Raw genomic sequence first — 26,475 nt, 5'->3', positions numbered from 1 at the left:
TGTAACAAATGCATTTCATATGCCAAATACGTGTTTGAAGTTTAAACTTGAACGGCCCAGGCTTGATGGACTTGGATATATAGATTCAGAACTACTTTAAAAAAAAAAAAACTGAAATGTGCATCAAGGTCCTATTTTGTTCAATGTATGTACCAAATTTATACTAAATCCATCCACACATGACCAAGATCCAGTTCCGTTATGGTAAAAATGTTTAGATGCATTTTTGGCCTTAAAATCGTGGCCATCTTGAATCGGATCATGAAACAAATGCATGTGCACATGTCTGATATGTATGACACATAAATACTTGATACATGCAACAGCTGAAAACATTTTATTTAAAAACAATTTCAATATTGCAACATGATTGTACAAGATTATAAATACAACGTGGCAATGACAGAATTACTCTTCCTTCTTTGTGTTCCAACAGGACTGAATGTCGCTTGGCGGCGAACCCTTTTAATTTGCCCTTAAAACATAGTTGACCATAGACAAGGAAATGCCATAAATTATACTCCTGTAAAACCATTTATTTTCACTGACATTCAATTTCACTAGGTTTTAAGTTCATAAATGGAGCAGGAAAACAATGGATTCTATTATTTATAATAGAATAAGTATTTTTTTTAATTTATTCAAGTGAATTTCATTTAGTGGATTTTACCACGATTAGCGAAAATAGCGAAATTAAAACTGAGTGAACAATTAATGCATTTACAGGAACATCAGATGTGACGACAGAACTACAGCTGTCATAGTGACAGTTGATAAAGTAGGTTGTGAGTTAAAGGGGAAACCGCTCAATCCCATAGATTGCACCACATGCTCATGGGTAAATTAACTCTGCCTCTGTCCACTATGTAAATAAATGCTTGTTAAGCTCGCTTACTTGAACTGTGATTGACAGGCATTTTGCATACATTAGCCGCCATTTTAAACTCAGGATTTTTACTTGTCGCGGCACGTTTCGACTGAAAACAACATTTATACATCAAAAGCCCTCCCAGTGTAATCGCTATCGTACATATTCATGCTCCCGTAGAAATTTATTTGGATACATACTAATTGCGGTGACCATCTTGCCCCTATTTAGAGTATCGGTTCCCCTTTAAGGATGACAAAAAATTAGCACAACAAAGAAAGGAGAATATGTTTTGAATGTTACACGTTACAAGTAACTGCTGGCAAATCATCGGTATTTCATTACCGAAACATTACAACTGACTTTAAGCAAAATGTGAGGTATAATTCTGTGCCGAGTCAATGGACATGCGATTGAGTGAAAATGGAGCAGTTAGACGATGACTGATTATTTATAAAAGCAGTGCTATGCAAATCTTGTCCTATGAAATATGTTCTGTATAAGTAATAGAAATACCATGTGAGTTCACAAATAAAAATAGTTTTGGTCAAAGCTGAGTAGATTGCACAAGGCTGCTAGTCAATCAGTAAAATTGAACAATAGAACATAGCTCTGTTATAGTGATTGTTACAATAAAATTATTCATACATACATACATAAATTATTACATAAATTATTTATTTATATTCCATAATACTTTAAAGGGGTTAATTATTCACTGGGTTTTAATTTTGTTTATTTCGCTGACTGGAAAATGCGTTAAATTAAAACCCAGTGAATATGTAAAATTTAGCATAGAACACATTATCTAAATGATAGAATCATGAATTTAAAACCCACTGAATATGCCTGAAATGGTAAATCAGCGAAATTTAAACCCAGCGAAAATTAGTCATTTTACAGTAATACCTTATAGATTACAAAGAAAAGGTTATAAGTGAATTGTATATTAAAATTCTAAGAACTAAAGAATCAGAAAACACTGACTCGACACAGACATTTTTCTTGTCATATTTTAATGATCCAGAATATAATTAATGCTTTTTTTTTAGTTTATGAGCACTTCTAATGCAATATAGGCCATTGCACTTATTTGTATTTTGTGCGATTGTGCAGTAATGGGTCAGTAAGAATGAATGGTTTGCACCTGAAAATAACGGCTTTGTTTGCTGTTTATTATATTGCATAATTATATTATAGGGGCAACTTTGTAATTCTGATCAATGAGCAACATTTGTGATCTGACAGTCGCACACTGGTTGGCATTGGATAAACCTATACATGAACAGAAAATTAAAACCCTTCAGATATTCAGCAATTTTCAGAAATTTGAATTCAGAAAGTTTACTGAGTGTACAAGCTAGCAGCGAACACTATATCTCGCTTGATGCCATTAGAAGCTTCTTCCATCTTCTGATACAGCGTAGGATCACCTACAATACGTGCAGCATTGCGAACATCTATACATACTTCATTTAGTCGCTGTATAGTCCTTACAATAATGCCTTCCTGTACATCGGTCAGATCGGTAATCTCCGAAAAAGGCTGTTGAGATGAAATACAACGAGGTATTTGAGAAATTGATTCACACATTCAGTCTCAGTGATTGTTCCCTATATCAATCAATTAACAAATCAAACATGTTCACATAGTTACAGCAATTCCAGGCACTGATTTGACGCTGAAGTAGTGCTAGATGTTGATAACTTACTACAATAGGTTACACACTTTGTTTTCACATTTACAGAAGTTGTTACAAATAACGCAGACAGCATGTCTGCAATTTGAAGCGCACCGGAAGAAAGCTCCGCCCATAAAAGTGGCAGTACATTAGTTTTGAATTTTTCCTCCAATAAACGATTGAGGCTCTCAACTTAGTTTCATACTTAAATTTGCGTCACATGTTATTTTAGTGAGAGGGACGCATAAAGTGGTGGCACTGTAAAAACAGTTAGTTACCCGTAGAGTAACAGAACCAGCTGACCGACAGATCATAACAGAATAATTGATCAAAGTGCATTATTCCTACTATGGAAATATCCGTATCACGTCGACGTATATAACTGAAAGCTGCCTGCAACAAATGTCCTATGAAGACTTCGTCTAGTATATCAATAATGAAATTGAATACATGTACATAAGTAGAATGGGTGTTATTTGATTATTAGTTCTCGACGATGTGAACCAAAAGGTTGATGTGCCAACAAATAATCGCTTTAAAAAGCTTATCACTGGCAACACACGATCACGCGTCCGGGGAGGGTTGCCGCCGTACATACACAAGTAGTTTTTGTCGAATTTCCCGTCCGTAAATGCGCGGTCGCAATGTTTTATAATATTCGACATAGTCTATAACGTTGTCAGTTAGTTTTTTTAGTCGCGGATTGGTCGCTCTTACGCTTTCTTGGCAGGATACTCTCGGTGGTAACAAACTGTTTGACGATATTATAAGCTGTCTGCTTTGAAACACAAATGACAGTCCACGAAAATACAAATCAACAACTCTTGTTCTCACTTCAACTGGTTCTTCGACTCCTTGCTTCTTCATCGTGGTGTTCAAACAACTTGGACAAATGCCGATTTGTAGACACACAATCAACACGATGACTGACCAAAAGAGACTAACAGACAGACACGCCGCAAAGTCTAGGTGTACCTGACTTTGTAGCAAAAATAGAAAACATTGTGGACAATATCTGTCAATCATTCCTCTGATTTGCAGCCGATGCTTATATTTCCAGTTACAACTTACGTAAATGTGAAAACAAAGTGTGTAACCTATTGTAGTAAGTTATCAACATCTAGCACTACTTCAGCGTCAAATCAGTGCTTGGAATTGCTGCAACTACATGTATAATATTATCAACTAGCCATGAGTAATATTTTGTTAATATAAGTATACTTGAAGGGCAGTGTTCGATATGGAACTAATAGAGACACACTCAACGTGCATAAAATACATTGTTTTTATGAAATTTAAACATTCGCTGCACGATGAAAACCACACCCTTTACGAACGAAATTCAGTCAGTGAGTGATTTTTAATTTTTTTTATAGATCAAACTCTGAAAAAAAAAAATTTTCTGTAAAACACAATCTCATATTTCCTTATCTTGCAACAGTACCAGCAATGACCGATTTGAGCAACAGAATCTCATCCCATTATCGTTTAACCTTTTAACCACCAGTTCTCTCTTTTCATTATAAATTCACTTATAGTCTGCACTTTCCTTCAGAAGATTGGGACAAAAATAACCAAAAGTAAAAACTGAAAATGTTGGCTCCAAAATTTGGGTTCATTTTCAGAAATATTAAAGAATTTACAAAATAGTCACAATTATAGTCATTAGGACAAAAATAGGCCAATTTTTTAGTACAAACTGAAAATTGACTCAAATTTGTCCGTTGGCTCCAAAATTAGGGTATATTTTCAGAAATATTAGAGAATATTAGAAACAAGCAGCCTATCGGCTGAGATAGCTCCGCTGTTAGCAATGCACATTTCAATTAAAGAACTGAAGACATGATTAGAAAATGAACAATATGAATAGTATCAAAGCAATCAGACTTACAGTTTTTAACAAGAAGTCGAAAATATCACTTTTTACCAAAAAATTACAAAAATTTTCACCAAAATAAATTAATTAGAGAATTGAAGATATCATCACAAAACGAACAAATCTGAGAGAGGTCCACATGTAGTACCTATATATGTAATATCAAAGCAATCGGACTTACAGTTTTCAACAAGAAGTCGAAAATATCACTTTTTACCAAAAATGACAAAAATATTCACCAAAATTAGAGAACTGAAGATATCATCACAAAATGAACAAATCTGAGAAAGGTCTACATGTAGTATCTATATATGTAATATCAAAGCAATTGAACTATTGGTTTTTAACAAGAAGTCGAAAATATCACTTTTTACCAAAAATTACAAAAATATTCACCAAAATTAGAGAATTGAAGATATCATCACAAAATAAACAAATCTGAGAGAGGTCCACATGTAGTACCTATATATGTAATATCAAAGCAATCGGACTTGCGGTTTTTAACAAGAAGTCGAAAATATCACTTTTTACCAAAAATGACAAAAATATTCACCAAAATTAGAGAATTGAAGATATCATCACGAAATGAATAAATCTGAGAGAGGTCCACATGTAGTACCTATATATGTAGTATCAAAGCAATTGGACTTGCGGTTTTTAACAAGAAGTCGAAAATATCACTTTTTACCAAAAATGACAAAAATATTCACCAAAATTAGAGAATTAAAGATATCATTACAAAATGAACAAATCTGAGAGAGGTCCACATGTAGTACCTATATATGTATTATCAAAGCATTTGCACTTGCGGTTTTTAACAAGAAGTCGAAAATATCACTTTTTACCAAAAATGACAAAAATATTCACCAAAATTAGAGAATTGAAGATATCAACATGAAATGAACAAACCTAAGAGAGGTCTACCCAAGGTACATATACACCAAGTATCAAAGCATTCAGGCTTGTAGTTTTCAAGAAGAAGTCGAAAAAGTAAAACATTGACACGGACGACGGACGACGACGGATGACGACGACGGACAATCACTCATATGATAAGCTCCGCTCGACAAAGTCGACAGCGGAGCTAAAAAGTACAGTAACATTTGAGCGAGAAAGTCTGGTGGTGAAAACAAAAACAAATTTGGAAATTATACATGTGAAAAATCAGCTGAGCAAGATTATCATTTAGGCATGGTTTAATTATTTTAAATTGCCTAGAAGATTCCGAACACTGACACAAATAAGTGACTCTACTAATCCATCCATAGATGTACTAAATCATCCATAAAAGTGTCATCTTACCATTCCTCTTCCCCATTCATAAACGACTTCAGTTAATCCAAATTTAAACTGAGCTACATAGTCTTCCACAGGTTCTGTGAGACCACACTGTTTCTGTAACTCTCCAATGCGAGTTGCCACTGACACTATCTGTTCCTGACCCTTTGAAAAAAACAAGTTTTACATTAATACATACATGTCTTGGTGCAATTCTCCTGAAACTTATATACTGCTTGTATAACAACTATGCATAAAAAGCTTTGAAATGAATGTTAACTCAAGCAGGTGAGTGAAAGATCAAATTACCATTATTGTTGCTACCTCTGTGACATCAATGACACAGTGCGATAAGTTTTCTTACAAAATGATTTACCGATACTAAACGGAGTTTACCGTGGCCACGCATGAATGTTGCCTCCAAAACTGTTAACAGTCTAGTGGCTTCCAGAAGTAAAATTGCTCACAATGCAGACTTGCAGTTTTCAACAAGAAGTCTAAAATATCATTTTTTAACAAAAATATGCACCAAAATATGCACCAAAATTAGAGAATTGAAGAAATCATCATGAAATGAACAAATCTAAGAGAGGTCTACTCAAGGTACATATACACCAAGTATAAAAGCATTCAAGCTTGTAATTTTCAAAAAGAAGTCGAAAAAGTAAAACATTGACAAGGGCGATGGACGCCGACGACGGACAATCACTCATATGATAAGCTCTGCTCGACAAAGTCGACAGCAGAGCTAAAAAGTTGACACAGACGCTGAGGGACAATCACTCATATGATAAGCTCCGCTCGACAAAGTCGACAGCGGAGCTAAGAAATGGATAAATTCCGGGTATATGAATTCATGAGTAGACTTCTACCTAAACACACTTAAAAAATTGGGGATACCGGGTATCTATAGATGTTGTTGCTACCTTTTCAAGTGTTTCAGTTAGTTCTGGTTCAGAGCAGCGACGTTCTTGGAAAACCATGCATGATAACAAGGCAGCAATCTCATTGGGATGTAGTGATGTGAGTATGTTCTCAAACACCAGCTCTGTAATAATCAATTCATGGTTGCTTATTTCACAAGCAACTCTTCCCTTCAGCTGCACTGTGTTGCTGTCATCAATGTATCGTAGGCTTCTTAATACCTGCATTGTTAGAAAACATTCACTATGGAAAAAATACTTAATCATTTTTATTGAGTAACAAGTCATTGAAAATGACACAGTTCCCGTTAAATTTTTGAAAGTTTTCTTTGTGCTTGTCATATTAAAGCGGAAACTTGAGTTCCAAGTGGCGTATTCAACAGATTGTTTATTTACATCAAAACACGTGTACTGTGTAGTAGTAATATGGCCAAAAATAAAAACAGCCGTTATTCGGCCATCTTTGATCTGATTATGAAACACACTGATATGTATGATGCATGTGCCAAATATGAATGAAAATAGTACATAAATTGTGGAAATATAGTAGTAAGGCCAAAAAGTCAGATGGCTATCAATCGGCCAGCTTTGACAAGATTTTAAAACAACATGCATCCTAACATGTATAAAGTACATGTATGTGCCAAATTTGAATGAAAACTGACAGAGCACGTCCAAGATACCACATAAAAACAAAAAACAAGATGCCTGCCAGTCGACCATCTTTGATCCAATTGCGAAATAAATCGTCATGGACATGTATCCTAACATGTATAATCTATGTACCAAGTTTGAATGACAACTGACAAAGCATGTCCAAAATACAACATTTTCAAAAAACAAGATGGCTGCCGGTCGGCCATTTTGAATCGAATCACTAAACCACTGCATGTGCATATGTCCCAAATAAGGTACTAGACACATGCAAAGAATGAACGAAATCGGTCCACAGGATTCTGAAATATGACTCTGGACAGACAGACTGACGGACGGACGGACGGACAGACTGACTGACTGATTGATGGACGGACGGACAGACTCAGGAACTCACAGATGGTCAGGGACATGTATCCTTATATGTATGATCTATGTACTAAATTTGAATAAAAACTGACAAAGCATGTCCAAAATAAGACATTTTCAAAAAACAAGATGGCTGCCAGTCGGCCATCTTTGATCCAATTGTGAAATAAATCGTCATGGACATGTAGCCCAACATGTATAATCTATGTACCAAGTTTGAATGAAAACTGACAAAGCATGTCCAAAATACAACATTTTCAAAAAACAAGATGGCTGCCAGTCGGCCATTTTGAATCGAATCGCTAAACCACTGCATGTGCATATGTCCCAAATAAGGTACTAGACACATGCAAAGAATGAACGAAATCGGTCCACAGGATTCTGAAATATGACTCTGGACAGACAGACTGACGGACGGACGGACGGACGGACAGACTGACTGACTGACTGACGGACGGACGGACAGACTCAGGAACTCACAGATGGTCAGGGACATGTATCCTTATATGTATGATCTATGTACTAAATTTGAATAAAAACTGACAAAGCATGTCCAAAATAAGACATTTTCAAAAAACAAGATGGCTGCCAGTCGGCCATCTTTGATCCAATTGTGAAATAAATCGTCATGGACATGTAGCCCAACATGTATAATCTATGTACCAAGTTTGAATGACAACTGACAAAGCATGTCCAAAATACAACATTTTCAAAAAACAAGATGGCTGCCGGTCGGCCATTTTGAATCGAATCACTAAACCACTGCATGTGCATATGTCCCAAATAAGGTACTAGACACACGCAAAGAATGAACGAAATCGGTCCACAGGATTCTGAAATATGACTCTGGACAGACAGACTGACGGACGGACGGACGGACAGACGGACAGACTGACTGACTGACTGACTGACGGACGGACGGACAGACTCAGGAACTCACAGATGGTCAGGGACATGTATCCTTATATGTATGATCTATGTACTAAATTTGAATAAAAACTGACAAAGCATGTCCAAAATAAGACATTTTCAAAAAACAAGATGGCTGCCAGTCGGCCATCTTTGATCCAATTGTGAAATAAATCGTCATGGACATGTAGCCCAACATGTATAATCTATGTACCAAGTTTGAATGAAAACTGACAAAGCATGTCCAAAATACAACATTTTCAAAAAACAAGATGGCTGCCAGTCGGCCATTTTGAATCGAATCGCTAAACCACTGCATGTGCATATGTCCCACATAAAGTACTAGGCACATGCAAAGAATGAACGGAATCGGTCCAAGGGATTCTGAGATATGACTCCGGACGGATGCACGGACGCACAGACACACGGACGGAGACTGAATTATAAGTCCCCGTTTTCGGACTTTGTCCGAACGGGGACTAATTACCAAGCACAATGATTACTACCTCCCATTATTTATTGACTAGAGACTAGTCTGTTGATTCAACGAGAGCAGGGTTCATCTACTTACATTAATTCTTTGTTCATACTCTGGTAGAAGCTGAAGACTCTGATCTGATAAAAGATACTTCAGGTGATGGAATTTGTCTTTGATTTTCATGTTTTCATGCATTAGATTAAACTGTGAAATATAAAAATATTATTTGCAACATTGGAAGATTTTTATTTTACCAAGTTCAGGAACGTGGTTATTCAAGTTATTCTACATGTTTACATGGATATATTTTAGCAAATTTTAGTACCAACAGAAATAGCAAAATAAAAAACCAGCAAATAATTAATATGTTAATTACATGATACACTGTACTCTTCTTTGTAGAGAAATTTGTATATTTTGTTTCTCTCAAGGTTTCACAGCAAACCTCAAACATTGCAATATACCGTCTTATCATATACCTTGTATTGCCTTAACGCTATGGAAAGTGCGCCCTCACATCAGAGCAATAATTTTCTGTGGTAAAATGTAATTACACCTATAAGGTTGTATGATAAAACCTTTATGGACTGGATACAGCTTTTGCTGCCCTTGGTCGTATGGCTTAGTTGCCCTCGCAAGCTTGGGTGCTCCTGCCGCACGACCTCAGTGCACTCGTAGCTTCTACTCATCTACTCATGGCTTGCAGCATGGTTTAATATGTAGAGAATATTGCTCATAACAACAGACAGCAGAAATCAACTTACATGTTGTTCAAACTGTGAACAATTGAGACATTTATATTTGGAAATTGAATTTTCCATCATTTTTTTCTGGTAAAACTGTTCAACAATGTCAATGTCCCTGATTTGGAAGTCAGTGACTGGATCCAGAGCTTCCATACCATCTGGGTTACTTTCTATAAGTCTTAATAATTCCTGAGTAGCACCGCTACACGATGGACCAGGAGGTGCATCCCTAGAAGAAATCAAAAGATTACTGTATACTTAGTGGTATGAAGAAAAGTTCAGTAATTTTGCAATACAATTATAATATCAATTCTTTTCATAAGCCTGAAACGCAACAAATTAGATTCAATTTTAATCAATTGTGTCTGCTGCTATTGATTAGCAAAGGAATAAGAACAAATTTATTTCCAATAGTTATTGTTTTATTTCCAATACTATAAAGTTTATGTTTTAATTGAAAACTCAGCTAGACTCAGTTTGCTTCTATAATAATAAAGAAGTGTTGATGGTAATTTTGACACTGACCATAGTTCTCTATTGGATGAGGGCATCTCTAACCATGTGTAAATGTCCCTTACCTAAACCTTGGAATTTGTCTTTTTTTGTAATCCTCAATGACTTTATCACCTGACACTTTCATGGTTCTTGTTGTTATTACACTGATATTTTCACCTTTGACCTCTACAACAGTGTGTCCGCATGTACCCTCTGGATGATATAACCTTTTACTCGTCGGCGTTATCGGCATCGTGGCATTTGAAACTGATTGACTGATGGGTGAATCTGCATTTGCGTCAGTTATTATGAGCACTGTGAATGTGCGGACAGTGCTGGAACTACCACTCACGGACAAAAGAACTGCGAGTAAGTTCCGAAGATTATCGTAGTTGATTACCAGGATACGACCTGGTGTGAGGGCCTTTGCAGCGTGGGGATTTGTAACAATGAGTTTCTGTAAGTGAAATAATATGAAACAATCTTTCAATGTGTACTATAAAGCTTTAACAAGACATGCCACAGTATCGGCCTTTGAATTAAAAATACATGGCCTTATGTAATAGCTGTGATTTTGAACATTTCTTTGTTTGAATATAACCACATAAAGATGCCAAATCTTACTGAAATATTGTTTTTGACACAATTGCATGGGCAAAATGACCCTACACAAGGCAAATATCATATGAAATATGATTTTAAAACTAAGGGTTGAGAAGTCACCATTCCATTGAAATCAGTCATGTGATGGGGCCATACAAAAATGTAATGCCAGACACGCAGTATCATGACACACAATCATCAGTGAGAGATCGTCAGTGAGAGGCTTAGCCTCTTGAGATGGTGCCACATTTGACAGTTGTCATCTTGTACTGTAATCCCTGAGGTTCCCTTCACAAAACTGGATGGTGCCCCATGTGGAAGGCTAGACACAAGTGATTTGATGTACAACATCAGTATATAGTGTACATGCTATGCTTTCAGTGTCCACATTTCAGTAATGACAAATTGACACAGGGAATGTTTTATTAAAAATGAAACTCAGAGAAAAAATATTGATAGTTGCAGCTACTGTCGCTTTAACCTTTTCACCACCAGACTTTCTCGCCATATTTTGCTGCATTTTTTTATATTCTTCAATATTTCTGGAAATGAACCCAAATTTTGGAACCATTACTCAACAAATTTGGCTGTTTTTGTCCTAATCTTCTGAAGGAAAGTACTATAAACAGGGCTATTTTGTGATGAAAAGAGGGAACTGGTGGTGAAAAGGTTAATCAAAATTTTTCCATACATTGTACATGTCCATGAAATGATGTTGGCCTGACTGACAGACGAAAGGAATGTGACACTGACATTGGCAGAAATTCAACAATGTCAGGAATATGAAACTGATACGACAAGACATTATATGTGGCATCTCACCTGCAAAGAGTGTCGCAAGGAATGTATTTCCTTACACGTCACATAATATTCTTGGAGATCACTTCCACATTGACTGCACTGGATCTCTTTCAGTTGTTTCATTTTCTCACTCAGTTCTTCCAGATTCTTTTCATTAACTTTAGCATTCTTCTGCATATGGAACTCAGAAAAGCTACGCTTCATCATGTCTTCAACTCTCAGAGCTTCCACTCGTAGAAGATTCAAAATCATACTGTACGTCAGACGAAATCGAGATTCCAATTCTGTTGGCTTTCCCTATAAAAAACACAATAGTCACAGTGTTTGTTTCAGTGCCAGGAAAAATCATTTCAAAATCAAAGAAAGCTTAGAAAGAACTCCCGTGTGCTGAGAGTATTGAAGACACAGTAAAAATTAATTCAAAATTACTTGTACTTGAGATATTGATGGAATAGCTGAAAACTAATCATGTAAATCAGGTAACTGATATGAACAGATTTATATGTAAAACTAATAAGGTCTGCACAATGTACCTAGTTTCATAGAACCCAAAAAATATTAATTATTATGCTAATTAGAGAGTTAATATGAACAGATTTTAACCCAAAATTAATCAGGCTGTCTATTGTCCTAGAGCATTTATGTACCAAGTTTTATTCAAATGTGATGATCAATACTTGAGATATCAGTATTAATTAATTATGTTAATTAAGTGATTAAGAAGCATACATATTTACCAAAAACTAATATGGTGTATAGTCCTAGGTTCATTGAAATGTGATGGGTACTCTTTAAAAGTTTCATTGAAATTCAATGAGTGGTTTGTAGACATCAGTGCAACAGCCATAGAACAGCAAAAAATTAACTAATTATGCAAATTAGGTAATTAATAGGCACAATTATTTATTCCAAATTTAATCAGGTCTCTGCATAGTCCTAGAAAATGTCGCAAGTCTCATTGAAATGTGATAATTAGTACTTGAGATATCAGGTGAAAAGCTGAAAATTAACTAATTATGCTAATAAGGTGATTAATATGCACAAATATTTACCCAAAAACTAATTAGGTCTCTGCTCAGTTCTCAAGTAACTATGTACCAAGTTTCATTGAAATGTGATCATTACTACTCGAAATATCAAATGCTGAAAATTAATTAATTATGCAAATTAGGTAATTAATATGTACTGATATTACCCTAAACACTACCAGGTCTGTGCAGTGTCATATGACATCTATGTACCAAGTTTTATTGAAATGTTATGATTAGTACTTGAGATATCAGTGGAAAAGCCGAAAATTGATTAATCATTATGTAAATTAGGTAATTAATAATATTAACAGATTTTTACCCAAAACTAATCAATCTGCGCATTAGTTCAGAGCATCCATGTGCCAAGTTTCATTGAAATCCAAAGAGTGGTTCTTCAAATATTAGTGGAACAGTCATGGAACAGCTTGAAATCAGTTAATTATCATTCAAATTAGATAATTAATATTCATAGATTTTTACCCAAAACTAATCAAATCTGCGCACTAGTTCAGAGCATCCATGTGCCAAGTTTCATCAAAATCCAATGAGTGGTTCTTCAGATATCAGTGGAACAGTCATGGAACAGCTTGAAATCAGTTAATTATCATTCAAATTAGATAATTAATATTCATAGATTTTTACCAAAACCTAATCAACTCTGCGCATTATCCCAGAGCATCTATGTACCAAGTTTCACAAAAATTTGATTAGTGGTTCTTGAGATAACGGTGGAACAAAAAAAGTGACATACATACATACATACATACAGACATACAGACAGACAGGGTAACTGCAAAGACTCCCTTTTGTGCTTCGCACACGGGAGTCAAAAACTACCAGCTGCCCCTAAATGAATAAACTATTTCTTTTTTTTAATTCTTTTCAATTTTAGCGCTTCCAATTTGTTACTTTCCCAGTTTAATTTTTTTTTTCTGAGTCAATATTCAAATAAGGATACGATTATGCAATAAAGATTATTATATTATTATTACAAATTAACGGCACTGCTATGTGATAGCATATCCTACATGGTGACTACCGCATAGTTTTGTATCACTGCTCAGGCTATTCAGCAAATAACCAATATTTGTTGGCAGAGAACGAGCTATAACCACTCACCAACATCATTTTATGAAGGTCCGCCATCTCTGGTACATCACCTTTACAAAGTATGATAACAGTTCCGGTTGTATCAAGTCCTCTCCTTCCGGCACGTCCTGCCATCTGAATGTATTCACCTGGAAGTAGATCACGGAACGCTGTCCCATCATGTTTCCTGATGTTATCAAAGACTACTGTTCTAGCTGGCATGTTCACACCCATTGCAAATGTCTCTGTAGCAAACAGTAACTGTAGAAATAAATTATTTTACGGCTTTATTCACATTCAATGATATGTAAGAAGGACTAAGTTGCAAACACATGCTGTAAACTACTTTTAATAATTTCATGCATGGGCAGTATAGAATTATGAAATTAAGTAGCAGTGAACACAATACAATCCTGAAATTTTAACGTTTTAGCTGTCAAAACTATTAAAACACTTTACAGTGATTAGATTACAATTACCGGTATACATTGACAATATGAATATTAATTAGCTCATGAATATTAATGAACGACCAGCACTCCCAAAGAGCTGGATAGATCCCTGCATTGTATATATACAAACCAGTCAAACATGTATGTAGATTGATGCTTCACCAGTGCATCTATGTATCTGACCAAACAAATGATTGTTTCATGTTCGGTTTCTCATTGAATCATCAACCACTCAGAACTTGTGTTACAGGCATTATAAAGGCATGCTCTAATTTGCTAGTGATTTGTTGCTCTTGGTTTGAATCACATGATCACTCTTATTTGAAGTCAATCATATGACATTTTTGGTATTGAAACAACATACATGAAATTGCATAAGCCAAACAGACCTACTGTAAAATCTGTATTGGAAACCGTGGCTTCTATTGAAATGGTACAATGCAACAGAGTGGATGCGGCTTCTATTAGAGCATCTACACATATGAGAAATGATGAATTTTTAGTTTTCAATTATTCAAAAATATTGGATACGACTTCTATTAGAGATGTGGCTTATAATACAGATTTTACGGTACATTTAACATTCAAACTGAAAAAGCAGAAATCCTAAATCTATCACGAGAAAAATAAAATGAACAAAGTGTTTCAATAAGTACGAATGTCATACCTTGACTAGTCCTCTTTGGAATAACATTTCAATAACTTCTTTCAAGATTGGTAGTATACCACTGTGATGGACTCCCACTCCTCGCTTTAATAACTCCTGCATATGACGTACCTGTAAATAAATTTCCCATTGTCTATGTATGGTCATATCAACTGTGTTGTAAATTTACCGTCACCTAATGCATCATTGGTGTCGATATGTACAACTTTGGGCACAATGACAAATAGGTGATTTTCTGTACTTGTATGAGATTTTGTATTACGCTTGGAATGAACTGCAATCTGGTGATTTTTTTTTGAAGTTGAATTACTTCTTTTTTACTTCAATGTCAAAACATCTCTCTTTCAAAAGAGAATATGATGTTAAAATACCCCTACTTCACCAAAATTAACCATAATAAAATGTGCATAGGACATTATTAAACATGAAAATATCCCCAAAAATTTGGGCAAGCAGTTTTTATTCATATGAACACAGATTACAATTACTTTTTACAGACAAAACACAATGTTTGTGTGAAAGTGCTACAAAGTGATATTAGGCATGATTGACAATATCTGATTCTTGTAACTTAATTAAAGACACTAGAGAAATTAGTGATGAACAACTGGGGCATACATCAATGCTATGTCTTTTAGCATGCCACTATGAAAATATCTGTGCAAGAAGTCCTCAACAACCATATTACATATAACCCCTTCGTAAAAACATGTTCTATACAATGTTCACAACATGTGTTCAAATTCTTGGAGATATCAAAAAGACCACAGTTGCCCATTACAGGGTTCTCCACTGTGTTTACTTTAACTCACTTGAGGTAATTGCCTGTCCGTTCCCTTTAGTCTCTGTACACACTTCTGTATAAATATATGAATATCATTCTTTTCACTAGATGTAGTGAGATCTAAACTGGTCAGCTGACTTGCATTCTCATCACACTTCCTCTTGGAGAATGTAAATGCCACCACAGGTAACCCATCTGATTTGCGTAGCATTTCAATCAGTGACAACCATACATTCTTCTCCTATGAACAAATCAATACATCAGCATAATGATTCAGCATTCTTATCTCAAATTTGTAGTTCAAAATGACAACATGATTTGTTGGCTTGGTGTTTGTTTAAATCTCTTTAAAACATTATTTTTTCTCAATAGACAATTACAGATTAAAACAATTGCATCTGTATTAGGTACCTGTTTTGGGTCTCCACGACGTACACCTTTAGCACCAAAACCACTTTTAGCCTTACTTTCTCGTTCTTTTTTAGCATTAACTGCTTTCTGATACCTAAAAACACAAGATTTTGAAATATTTTGAGAATTGAATTAACTGGCTTTGATAAGTCTTGCAATTTCATTTGAACTGATGTTGGCACTGAATATCACTTGCTCTCAGGTAAAACTGATACATGTAACATCAGGGTACTACCGGTGTTGTAGTACAGACCATGATGCAACATCACAACATACTCTAAAGGTTACAGGCCATCAATATTGCTACAGTCTTACATGTACAAGTTTGTACATAAAAATAGCACTGTCAATAAAATAAATGTTACTTACCCAGTTGTGAGAAATGTTCTATTAGCATCAACCAGGAGGAATTTTTCATTGCTAGTTTTGCTACTGTTGCCGGTATACAAGAAGTGCTCTAGTGGCACTGGTCTCTTTAAAGTACTTATAACAAAAATCTGCTTTTGTTTTGTGCGACTAGAAAGAAAAAAAATTCATGTACATCAGAAAATCGGGCTCAGAGAATATGAAAATTGCCAGTATGCTGTGAAAAAGTTACAAATTTATAAAGAATTACTTAGTTCACTTAACCAATTGATATTTAACTCACCCAATCCAGTCAGCAAATTCCATAGTATTCGGTACAGTAGCACTAAGCAGTATTAACTTGACATGGTTCGGTAACATGATTAATACCTCCTCCCACACCACTCCTCTCTGTGATACAAAAACACAAAACCATAAATACAACTTTTCTATGAAAAAATAGTTTTCATATTTATTCATCAGTGAATACAAAAATATTTTATAAATTTAAACAATACTGATTTGAATAATAAATCTGTATTTTTAAAAAAAAGTTAAAAAGTGGATGTATCATCTTGATACTAACAAACTTAGGGTTCTCTCGTTGGTACAGTTACCACTTTGGATCACCAAGAATATACAGTTTTATGCAAAGATCTTAAGTTAGCGGTGACACGTACAACTGCTTCAGTTGTATTATAGTCACAAAGGCTACCTTTTTTTATGTTTACTAAAAATTCATAAAATAAGTCAAATGCATTTTATTTTTATTCATGACTGGTGAGGCAGGACAAAATATGATTCAAAGTACTCAACTTTTTACAGCTGAGTGAGTAATCGATGTGAGGGATCAAACCCTCAGCAACCCTTATGAGAGATGAACACACTAAACATTGAGGAATGCCATTGTCATATTAAACATCAAATTAAGTTTAATGCATGCCACCTAGTATATAGTACATGAATATGTAACACCTAAAGTATAAAGACTGAATCTTGCTTCAATTTGATTATATTACCTCAGCATCATTGATATAATGGACTTCGTCAAAAATGACCCACTCCAGATCTCGTATCACATCTGAACCATTATATAACATAGACCTGAAATGAAAGTGCTGACAAGGTAAAACTCATCTTATCTGACAAACATATTAGTGGTAGAATATAATAGAGTGCACAGCTCCAGATCCAACAGGTCTTGGAGGCTTACTTTCAATAGCTCTTTTGAAATGTTAGCCCATGCTAAAAAAATGTGTGTGAATGCTTGGCATAGGCTACGTAATGGTAAGTACAAACTAAATCTGAACCATTTTAAGACCCGGTCTAGACCCTTAGCATAGGCTAGCAAACACTTAGCTCGAACTGAGTGCCCTGAACGCCACTGTATCCAATTTCCATTTGAAAGATTTACTATAATATTCATAGCTACAAGTATTCATTTTTAGTATGCCAATTCTGACATAACAATTAACAGGATCACACCTAGGAACATTGTTCTTGAGAAAAAAAAAAGTTAACTAACAATGTACCGTTACTACTTCCTGTAATTCTGCAAGTAAGTTTATATTCTTATATGAAAGTATGTTTACCTTAAAATCTCTGTCGTCATGATGAGACATGAAGCCTCAGAACGTATCTGCACATCACCTGTCAAAAGACCGACATCTCCAAATGTATTCTTGAAATCACGAAACTTTTGATTGGATAACGCTTTTATTGGTGAAGTATAAACAGTTCTGGACAGATATTGTGAAAAATAACATAAAGAGATATGGTTTAATATACAAGTTACTGTGCAACTTTGTGAGGTTTCTACAGAAGCAACTTTGCCATTACCAGCCTAGAAAGTCTAACTATCTTAGACCCATACAGATACCTTTGTCAAGTTTCCCATGTGATAGTTCATTAAATTCAGATTAAACCTGACATAGGTTAAAACTATTTTTTGAATGAGCTGATGTTTGTAGACCTATATGGCTAACCTCTTTTAAGATCCTATACAAACTATTAACAGTACTGAGATGATCGTTTCATCTTTTGGAAAAAAACAGACTGGGCTGGAAAATTGGTCAATGTATGTCACTCACATCACATCACTCACATTAGTTGTGTGAAGTATTATTTCTGTTTTTGTTTTACAACCATAAAATTACTCTCTGTAGTAGATTTTCGTGTTGAATAAAATTATTATTACATCACAGGCATGAATATATTTTTTAACATATCTGAAGAGAGACGATTATTGGCTGTAAAATGCTATTCATATTAAACCCATGATGGAGTTTACCCAATATACAGCACAGTGCATTGTGAATACCTTGTCATGTGTTTCTCAGCCAGTGCTATTGCATATTCTGCAACTACAGTTTTACCGGCTGATGTATGGGCAGCAACAAACACACTTTCATGGTTCTCCAGGCGTAAGATAGCTTGCTTCTGAAACACGTCCAATTCAAATGGCCACTACACAAATAACAATAAATGCATGTCAGTGAAGTGTTTAAATACTGTGAAACACTTTGAAATACCTACATGTTATTTTAGCAAATTTGACTCAATGCATGTATTAACGGAATCTAAATTTAGTAAAAGTGCCAACAATTTTATTATGAGAATATACTTTCTTTTAAATAAGGTACATCTTAGGAAAATTACAATTTAGCTAAGCTGGCCAAATCAACATGCTAGCTTAAAAGACATGTTTTGCTTTTTATACAATGACATTTGTGTCAGCTTAACTTGATCTAAAACTAGGCTATGAGTGAGTTGTTGCGCGATTGATTTTTGGCCTACCCAAGGTATTGGAAAATCTGTATTAAAAGCTGCAGCTTCTATTAAAATGGTACAATGCAACAGAGGCATTGATTAGAGCATCTACACATATGAAAAATGATGAATTTTTGGGTCTGAATTGTTCAAAAAGAAATATTCTATTAGGGATGCATCTTATAATACTGATTTTATGCTACTGGATGTCAAATCTTGTAAGGAACATATACATACAATGTACTTTATTGAATCAGAAAACAGAATCTTGAATATTTAATCAAATAATAAAGTTCTAAGATATGTGAAGAGTCTGAAAAACATTTTCACAAATCAAACATCGTGAAATAAAAAAATGTTGAAAAGAAAATGTCTACCAAAGAGCCATTTTTATTAAATTGTAAAACAAAATAATATACACATATAACCATTATTGAATTTTCTATCAAACCCATCAATTAACTAGTGGAGACTACTAACATTTTAATTACATAAGTGTAAACAGAACTTGAACTTGAATACGACTAATTTCAATCATTCAAATCGTTATATAAGTGGGCACATGCCATTTTATATGACAAAAGCAATGACATAATAAAAGTTGTGAACAGTGTCACAGAAGGTGTCCAAGTTTTACCAAATGTTAAATGATTCTCCATCAAACTGTACACATTTCAGATCAGTGTGGTTGGCATTTCTGAATTGAAAGATTTGTTAACATTTTAGCCATTTTTTGGAAAAGTAACATGACACGCTATATTCTTTATTTGTGATATTTTTAGAGAATGTATCATTGATGCTACAGCAATAAATTTTACATCACTAAGACCCCTAGGAGAATTATAAATAGAATACTTCTAGATTTTCTTACATCCAGTATGGTTGCCGAACCACAATTTTGAATGTCAGGTGTACCAGCTGATATTATCTTCTCTCACCAAAGAAAATTCTACTTTATTTTGTTTAGTGGTTCTCTCAAATGAGGTGTCAAAAAAAAAACAGTCAAAGGCAAAAATCTGAATAGCAAAATACACATACCTGATATGCAGGATGAGGAATTTTTTTATGGAAGTCAGCTACAGGGGTTGATATATCTACATTAATAGCCCATTGCTGTTCAATAACTTTAGGTTCAGGTTTCACGTCAGCGTCTCTCGTACTTGGATCTGACCCACTCTGGTAAAATTAAAATAACATATGCATGAATGCAGCAAATAGTTTCATGTACCGGTATATATTACGTGGCATAGGTGCTTCCGGAGCAGTTTTTAAATAATGATACGCAGATGATTAATATACTCAGTATTAAAGACAAACAATCCACTTTACTCACCTCAACCAGGATATTCTCCAAGCTTTCACTTCTTTGTAATTCTGAGTTGTCACCTAACTCTGTTTTCTTATCAATTTCTTCATCTTCCTCATTATCATCATCACTAAATGTTATGTCTTCAATTCCAGACATGATATCTGAAAGGGTGAGCCGTTCACCAACTCGTGTTTGTTCATTTTCTGTTGGTTCTTCAGTTTCTGCATCAGGATTCTTCGTTTCAAATGACATCCCATTCTGGAAACCAGGTGGAATCGTTTCTAGATCTAAAAAAACATTGTGTTTTCAATAAATCACCTTGCTTAGATTTTGCATACCAACCTTGAATGGACCAAATAGACGTAGTTTCACATTGATATCACCATATATACATGCACATGTTAAAATGTAAACAATGGTATCCCAAAATTCATTGAAGCCATCCCTGGAATTGGTGAGAGCCACTTCAATGCAAATGCTATTAATCCCTGAAACTGTACCACGTGACACCTTTGTGTATTACACTCTTAATTTATCCTATTGTAATTTGTGGTGCGACTTGTAACAAGATTCTCTTTAAGAAGCTATATTAAGCAAATTATAAATTAAGAAGAATCTTACTCACCATCTTGCCAATCGATGTTGTCACCAGTCACGGATGTTATTGTTTCCAAAGATGGTTCATCCATACCACCTATAGATATAACAAACAAGAGTAGAGCATACAATACTTTAAAAGAAGAAAGTTTAGAAAAAACGACCATGAATTCTTGTCTTGAAGTACCCAGTGAAATCACCCCTGCTATGATATTTAGTGATTTTTTTGCCAGCACTAAATTCATGAAAATTTTTCTCTTATGAGTTATGAGTTTTACTACCCGGTAGTATCATACATATAAAACCATAGAAGCTATTAAAAAATTCCTGTACAGGCATGTTTGAATTGTTATAATCACTTTCAAGACTGTTATTGACAACTTTCATATAACCTTCCTATACATACATATATATGTGTACATATGTTAATTCGAGCAGTCCTGAGAAAAAAATGACAAAACATTCTTGTAATGAGCATATGCTCAGTATCAAGGAAACCACTTGAAATTCATCTATTCAAGGAAGACGTTGTTCAATAATGAATTCACATACCCGGCCAGAATGGGAAATTTGTGGAACTCCCCCTGACAGCTTCAGACAATGGTCCAGGAGCTCTTGACAGCGAAGTAGAATTCTTTGATGACATGTTGCTACCAGATACATCAACCTTAAGAGAAAAAAAAAAGTAAAAAAATATTATGCTTGCTCCAATAAAAGTGCATATAACTGCCCAGCATCGACACAAGTTCCTGTCACTTGCACAATTTTGCATGTGTAAACCTCACAACAATATATTTTGAATGCATTTTTTGGGGGGCTACTGATTTGAGCCTGCAATCTCCCTGATGCAGCTAAATATCAAGTTATACATTTATCCATAACTTAATATTTCTCATCAAGTATTAAACAATAAGCGTGTTTAATTTACCTCTTCATATCCAAGTAATTTCCCAGTTGTTGGGTTTCTTTGGACTTGAAGTGTGGTTTGTACTGGACAGCTATCCATATGGTAGAGACGTTCTAAGCATGGCTCTCTCGGAAAAAATCTATGTATTAATAAAGATACATTATGATTATATAAAACAAGAGTTTACTAGCTGGCCATCAACATTATGTTTAAACTAGAATATGCATAAAATATGGTACTTGTAGTGTGGGATTATGGGATACTAATTGTCTGCTTTGTTCAATTTTCTTTTGATATACATGTATCATCTCCTATGAAGGTCCTAACAAGTTAGATCAATGATGAAACACTGCTTGGTTGGAAATTTCAAAAGTTACCTGAGTTTGAGTGGTTCTGTGCAGAAGATGTGAAAAACTGAATAAAAGAAGTGAATGATTGCTTTACTGACAATTTTACTTACTTTTGAGAATGTATAATATCTTCTGGACATGATAAATAATGCTCTAATTCTGTATTAATATCATTTAAAACTGGGGGTAATCCTTGAGGTACCTTAGTGAAGAATATAGGAGAATAAAAACACACTACTAGTATAGTGGCAACGACAACAGTCAAAGATACAGATGTACATGTATACATGTACTGAGTTCTGTTGGAAAATCTCTTGTGAGGCATTTCTGATGACAAATTTGAGGCATGTCCGTAACAAATTTGAGATGCCTGTTTCAAGGCCATGATAAAAACACTTTTACGAAGATAAACAATTTTTTTCTTTTAAATTTCTTTTCTTTTAAGTGTAGCTTTTGTATTTTTACTCCTATAGTAGCGTGTGCACTTAATTAAGACTCAAGGCAATCTACCGGTAAGTTGTATTTGAATTATTCATCTAGCATACAATAAATATAATTTTCATTCATATTCATGAATAAAAGAATGAATTAAAGAATATTATAGAATATTGTATGTGCTTTCAGGATAGTATCTTACCGTTGAAAGCAGTAAATTTGGTTTCTTTGTACTTTCAGGTACAACAATTACATTTCCAGCTGTACCCACTTCTAATAATGAAAACTGTATACCATTCGGGTCATTGGGTGGAAGACCTACAAAAAAACATCAATGATACTTGTGCTTATGAATGCAGTTGATACAAAAGTGGGAGGAAATCACTATCGTGGGAGGGGAGAAGATCTGTAAACAAACTTTTCCTGAGCCAGACAGATTCAAAATTTTAATATAAATTGTCCACAAAAACTACAAAGCGTCCACAAAAAAAAAGACACTTCTATTTGACCTTTACAGAAAAACTTTGACACATTCTGGGAAAAATCAAAATTAAGAGAAATATTTTTATAAATTTCCTCATTATGTATTCATAAATATCTTAGACAAAAATAGGAAAAATTAAAAATGCCGTAACTCATTAAAAATTTGAACAGAAGTGATGACAATCAAAAGGTCAAAACTCACAGATTTCATTTTCAATTCGATCTGAAAGTATGCGCCTGTGTATTCAGCACTAGAATGATATTACGAAAACACACAAAGCAGGCAGGTTAATTTTAGAATGAAGACAAACAAGTGTCAATAAATTACCAGCAAAGTCTGTCAAGGCATGCATCCTATGGGCATAATCCCCAATTCACACCTACAACAATAGGCGCTGCTAGTCTGTTCTATAGTCGTCTGAGGCAACTTTCAGGCAATGTTGCAGTTATTGTTTACAAAACAATATTTCAGTGACAATAATGTGTGTGTTTGATTTATTAGCTTGCTAAATATAATTTTTATATATTCTTAAAATTTGCCTCATAAGTACCAGTCACATCTGGACACTCACATCTGATATCCCAATGTGTGTCATTTATTGGACGATATCCCAATGTGTGTCATTTAATGGATGATATCCTAATGTGTGTCATTTAATGGGCGATATCCCAATGTGTGTCATTTAATGGGTGATATCCCAATGTGTGTCATTTAATGGGTGATATCCCAATATGTGTCATTTAATGGATGATATCCCAATGTGTGTCATTTAATGGACGATATCCTAATATGTGTCATTTAATGGACGATATCCCAATGTGTGTCATTTAATGGACGATATCCCAATGTGTGTCATTTAATGGGTGATATCCCAATATGTGTCATTTAATGGATGATATCCTAATGTGTGTCATTTAATGGGTGATATCCTAATGTGTGTCATTTAATGGACGATATCCTAATATGTGTAATTTAATGGACGATATCCCAATGTGTGTCATTTAATGGGTGATATCCCAATGTTTGTCATTTAATGGGTGATATCCCAATGTGTGTCATTTAATGGGTGATATCCCAATATGTGTCATTTAATGGGTGATATCCTAATGTGTGTTATTTAATGGACGATATCTCAATATGTGTCATTTAATGGATGATATCCCAATGTGTGTCATTTAACGGGTGATATCCTAATGTGTGTCATTTAATGGGTGATATCCCAATATGTGTCATTTAATGGGTGATATCCTAATGTGTGTTATTTAATGGGTGATATCCCAATATGTGTCATTTAATGGGTGATATCCCAATGTGTGTCATTTAATGGGTGATATCCTAATGTGTGTCATTTAATGGGTGATATCCCAATATGTGTCATTTAATGGGTGATATCCCAATGTGTGTCATTTAATGGGTGATATCCCAATGTGTCATTTAATGGGCGATATCCCACAAACAGAAAGACGGCAAAGTAGTTTTGCAACTTTCTCTTTTTTCTCTACACTTCAGACACACACACCAACTGCCTGTTACACCACTGCAGTGCAAATGATGGTTCTTTTTCTACTGTACATATCGCTGTAGTGTAAATATAACTGACACCGCTGCAGTGCAAATAATGGATCTTTTTTCTACTATATGTATCGCTGTGGTGTAAATATAATTTTAATTGATCTATTTCTGTTATATCCATCATGGATGGTGGGTCTATAAGAAGCATTAATTCATACATGTAAATCATTCAGTTTCTCGTTTCTCGAGAAAGTTTCGGATTTCGTTTGATGTATTATTTCTCAAATCCTTATTGATTGCCCATAAAGCATCACTGAAGAGAAAATTAAATTTGAAATTAATTCCTCCTGAGAAAAATCTATGTACAATAGTTGGTTCTCCACCACTTTCCACTATTGTATTAGACAGTGCTGAATAGAATTTACTTCTCAAGTGGTTAGTTGATTTGCAAAGAAATAAAAAGTGATAAACATCCTCCTTTCCATCATTACAAAGCTTACATACCCTGTCACCTTTATAATTTTCCCATCCTGTTTTATTCTCTTCCAAGTCTATTGCGTTTGACCTCACCTTAAAGAGGAGTGAGATGCCATGATTATCAAGGGGATCCTTTATATAATTTTCCTTTTTATTGTTGTGTTTAATCCAACCATAGTGCTTTATTTCATTTTCTTCACTAATTTTATAAAAACTTTTAATCCAACTAATATTCTGTGGTCTTTTTAGGCCATAAACATGATCCATACCATTTTGAATTAGAATATTATTGATATATTTTGGCCAGTTCCACGCAAGTTTAGCCTTGTTCTGATATGATTCATGTAGTTTAGAGAAAACTATTTTGGTCCATCTGGTATCATTCATTTTTTGTAATCTGTCCAAATACTATATTTTGTAATCTGTTCAAATACTGTAATCGCGATTTATCGTGAATAAAGTTGATGTCTTGCCATCCTAAATCTCCCAATATTACTGGGCATGCTACATTCCTATTAACTTTAAAGAAAAACTTGCCAAATTGATACTGGATGCTTTTTAATTTTGTTTTTAGTCACTGCAGCACAAATTGTTTATGTATTTCTGTTACACATACCATTGTGATGCGAATAGTAACAGTCCCTCTATAGAGTCTATAGATGGACTGTGAAATAGTGAATCTATTTCTGCTATATGCAGTGCTGTCATTATGTTATTATTTATCCTAGTTCAGATTGCAATTTTAGTTTTACTTAAAATTTTCATTAACAAAGCGTAGTTTAATCTGTGTATGTTGAATGTTTATTAATATTGAATGAAAGTTCATCGCCCGATTCTACCCACGTGACTACGTCTGGCCTTGTACTAAAAAACCCAAGGGGACTGACTGCACATTGAGCTTATAGAGATGTGAATGACACAATCATCGTTTGCAGATAGCCTCCGTTAACTATATGCGTGCAATACATTTTCTTGCCATACTCTGTAATGTCAAAGGACCTCTCACAATGTGTTCAATCGTCACAGACTATTTAATTTCTACTGCGTCACATTATAAGAAAAAATACCTTGTTTCTGTTCTTCGAGCAGCTTCAACTGGGCCGCCATTTTGAAAACTATTTCTTACTATTGGGGGCGCTGTTTTCGCAAGTGTTATACAGCCAACTGTTATTTGC

General features: G+C 34.6%; 1 protein-coding gene across 1 annotated transcript; it reads right to left on the bottom strand.

Annotated features, from left to right (window-relative positions):
* Window positions 1-318: 318 nt before the first annotated feature.
* LOC102801865 (superkiller complex protein 2-like) lies at window positions 319-26,417 on the bottom strand. The gene is made up of 24 exons (XM_085492249.1): window positions 26,368-26,417; window positions 23,030-23,145; window positions 22,503-22,594; window positions 22,064-22,181; window positions 21,688-21,802; window positions 21,164-21,232; window positions 20,563-20,825; window positions 20,268-20,405; window positions 18,781-18,926; window positions 18,053-18,199; window positions 17,480-17,564; window positions 16,765-16,871; window positions 16,485-16,631; window positions 16,116-16,209; window positions 15,733-15,945; window positions 14,921-15,031; window positions 13,832-14,062; window positions 11,703-11,978; window positions 10,361-10,734; window positions 9,801-10,011; window positions 9,130-9,240; window positions 6,630-6,848; window positions 5,728-5,868; window positions 319-2,413 (listed from the first exon to the last, which is right to left on the bottom strand). The coding sequence occupies exons 1-24, from the start codon at window positions 26,405-26,407 to the stop codon at window positions 2,213-2,215; spliced, it is 3,765 nt and encodes a 1,254-aa protein (XP_085348375.1). The 5' UTR covers window positions 26,408-26,417; the 3' UTR covers window positions 319-2,212.
* Between the last annotated feature and the right edge of the window lie 58 nt (window positions 26,418-26,475).

The sequence above is a fragment of the Saccoglossus kowalevskii genome, chromosome 17 (assembly GCF_978046115.1).
Source record: "Saccoglossus kowalevskii chromosome 17, keSacKowa6.1, whole genome shotgun sequence".
NCBI classification, from domain to species: domain Eukaryota; kingdom Metazoa; phylum Hemichordata; class Enteropneusta; family Harrimaniidae; genus Saccoglossus; species Saccoglossus kowalevskii.
This window is presented reverse-complemented; position numbering and strand designations above follow the sequence as displayed.

What these genes read in the sequence shown, in the direction of transcription:
- LOC102801865 (XM_085492249.1), bottom strand. Translation starts at nt 26,407, where the DNA reads ATGGCGGCCCAGTTGAAGCTGCTCGAAGAACAGAAACAAG. An exon ending in ATTATATCAATGATGCTGAG is followed by an intron (nt 16,872 to 17,479) that starts GTAATATAATCA and finishes TTTGTATCACAG; the next exon opens with AGAGGAGTGGTGTGGGAGGA. An exon ending in AGACAAATTCCAAGGTTTAG is followed by an intron (nt 10,012 to 10,360) that starts GTAAGGGACATT and finishes GATTTCTTCTAG; the next exon opens with GGATGCACCTCCTGGTCCAT.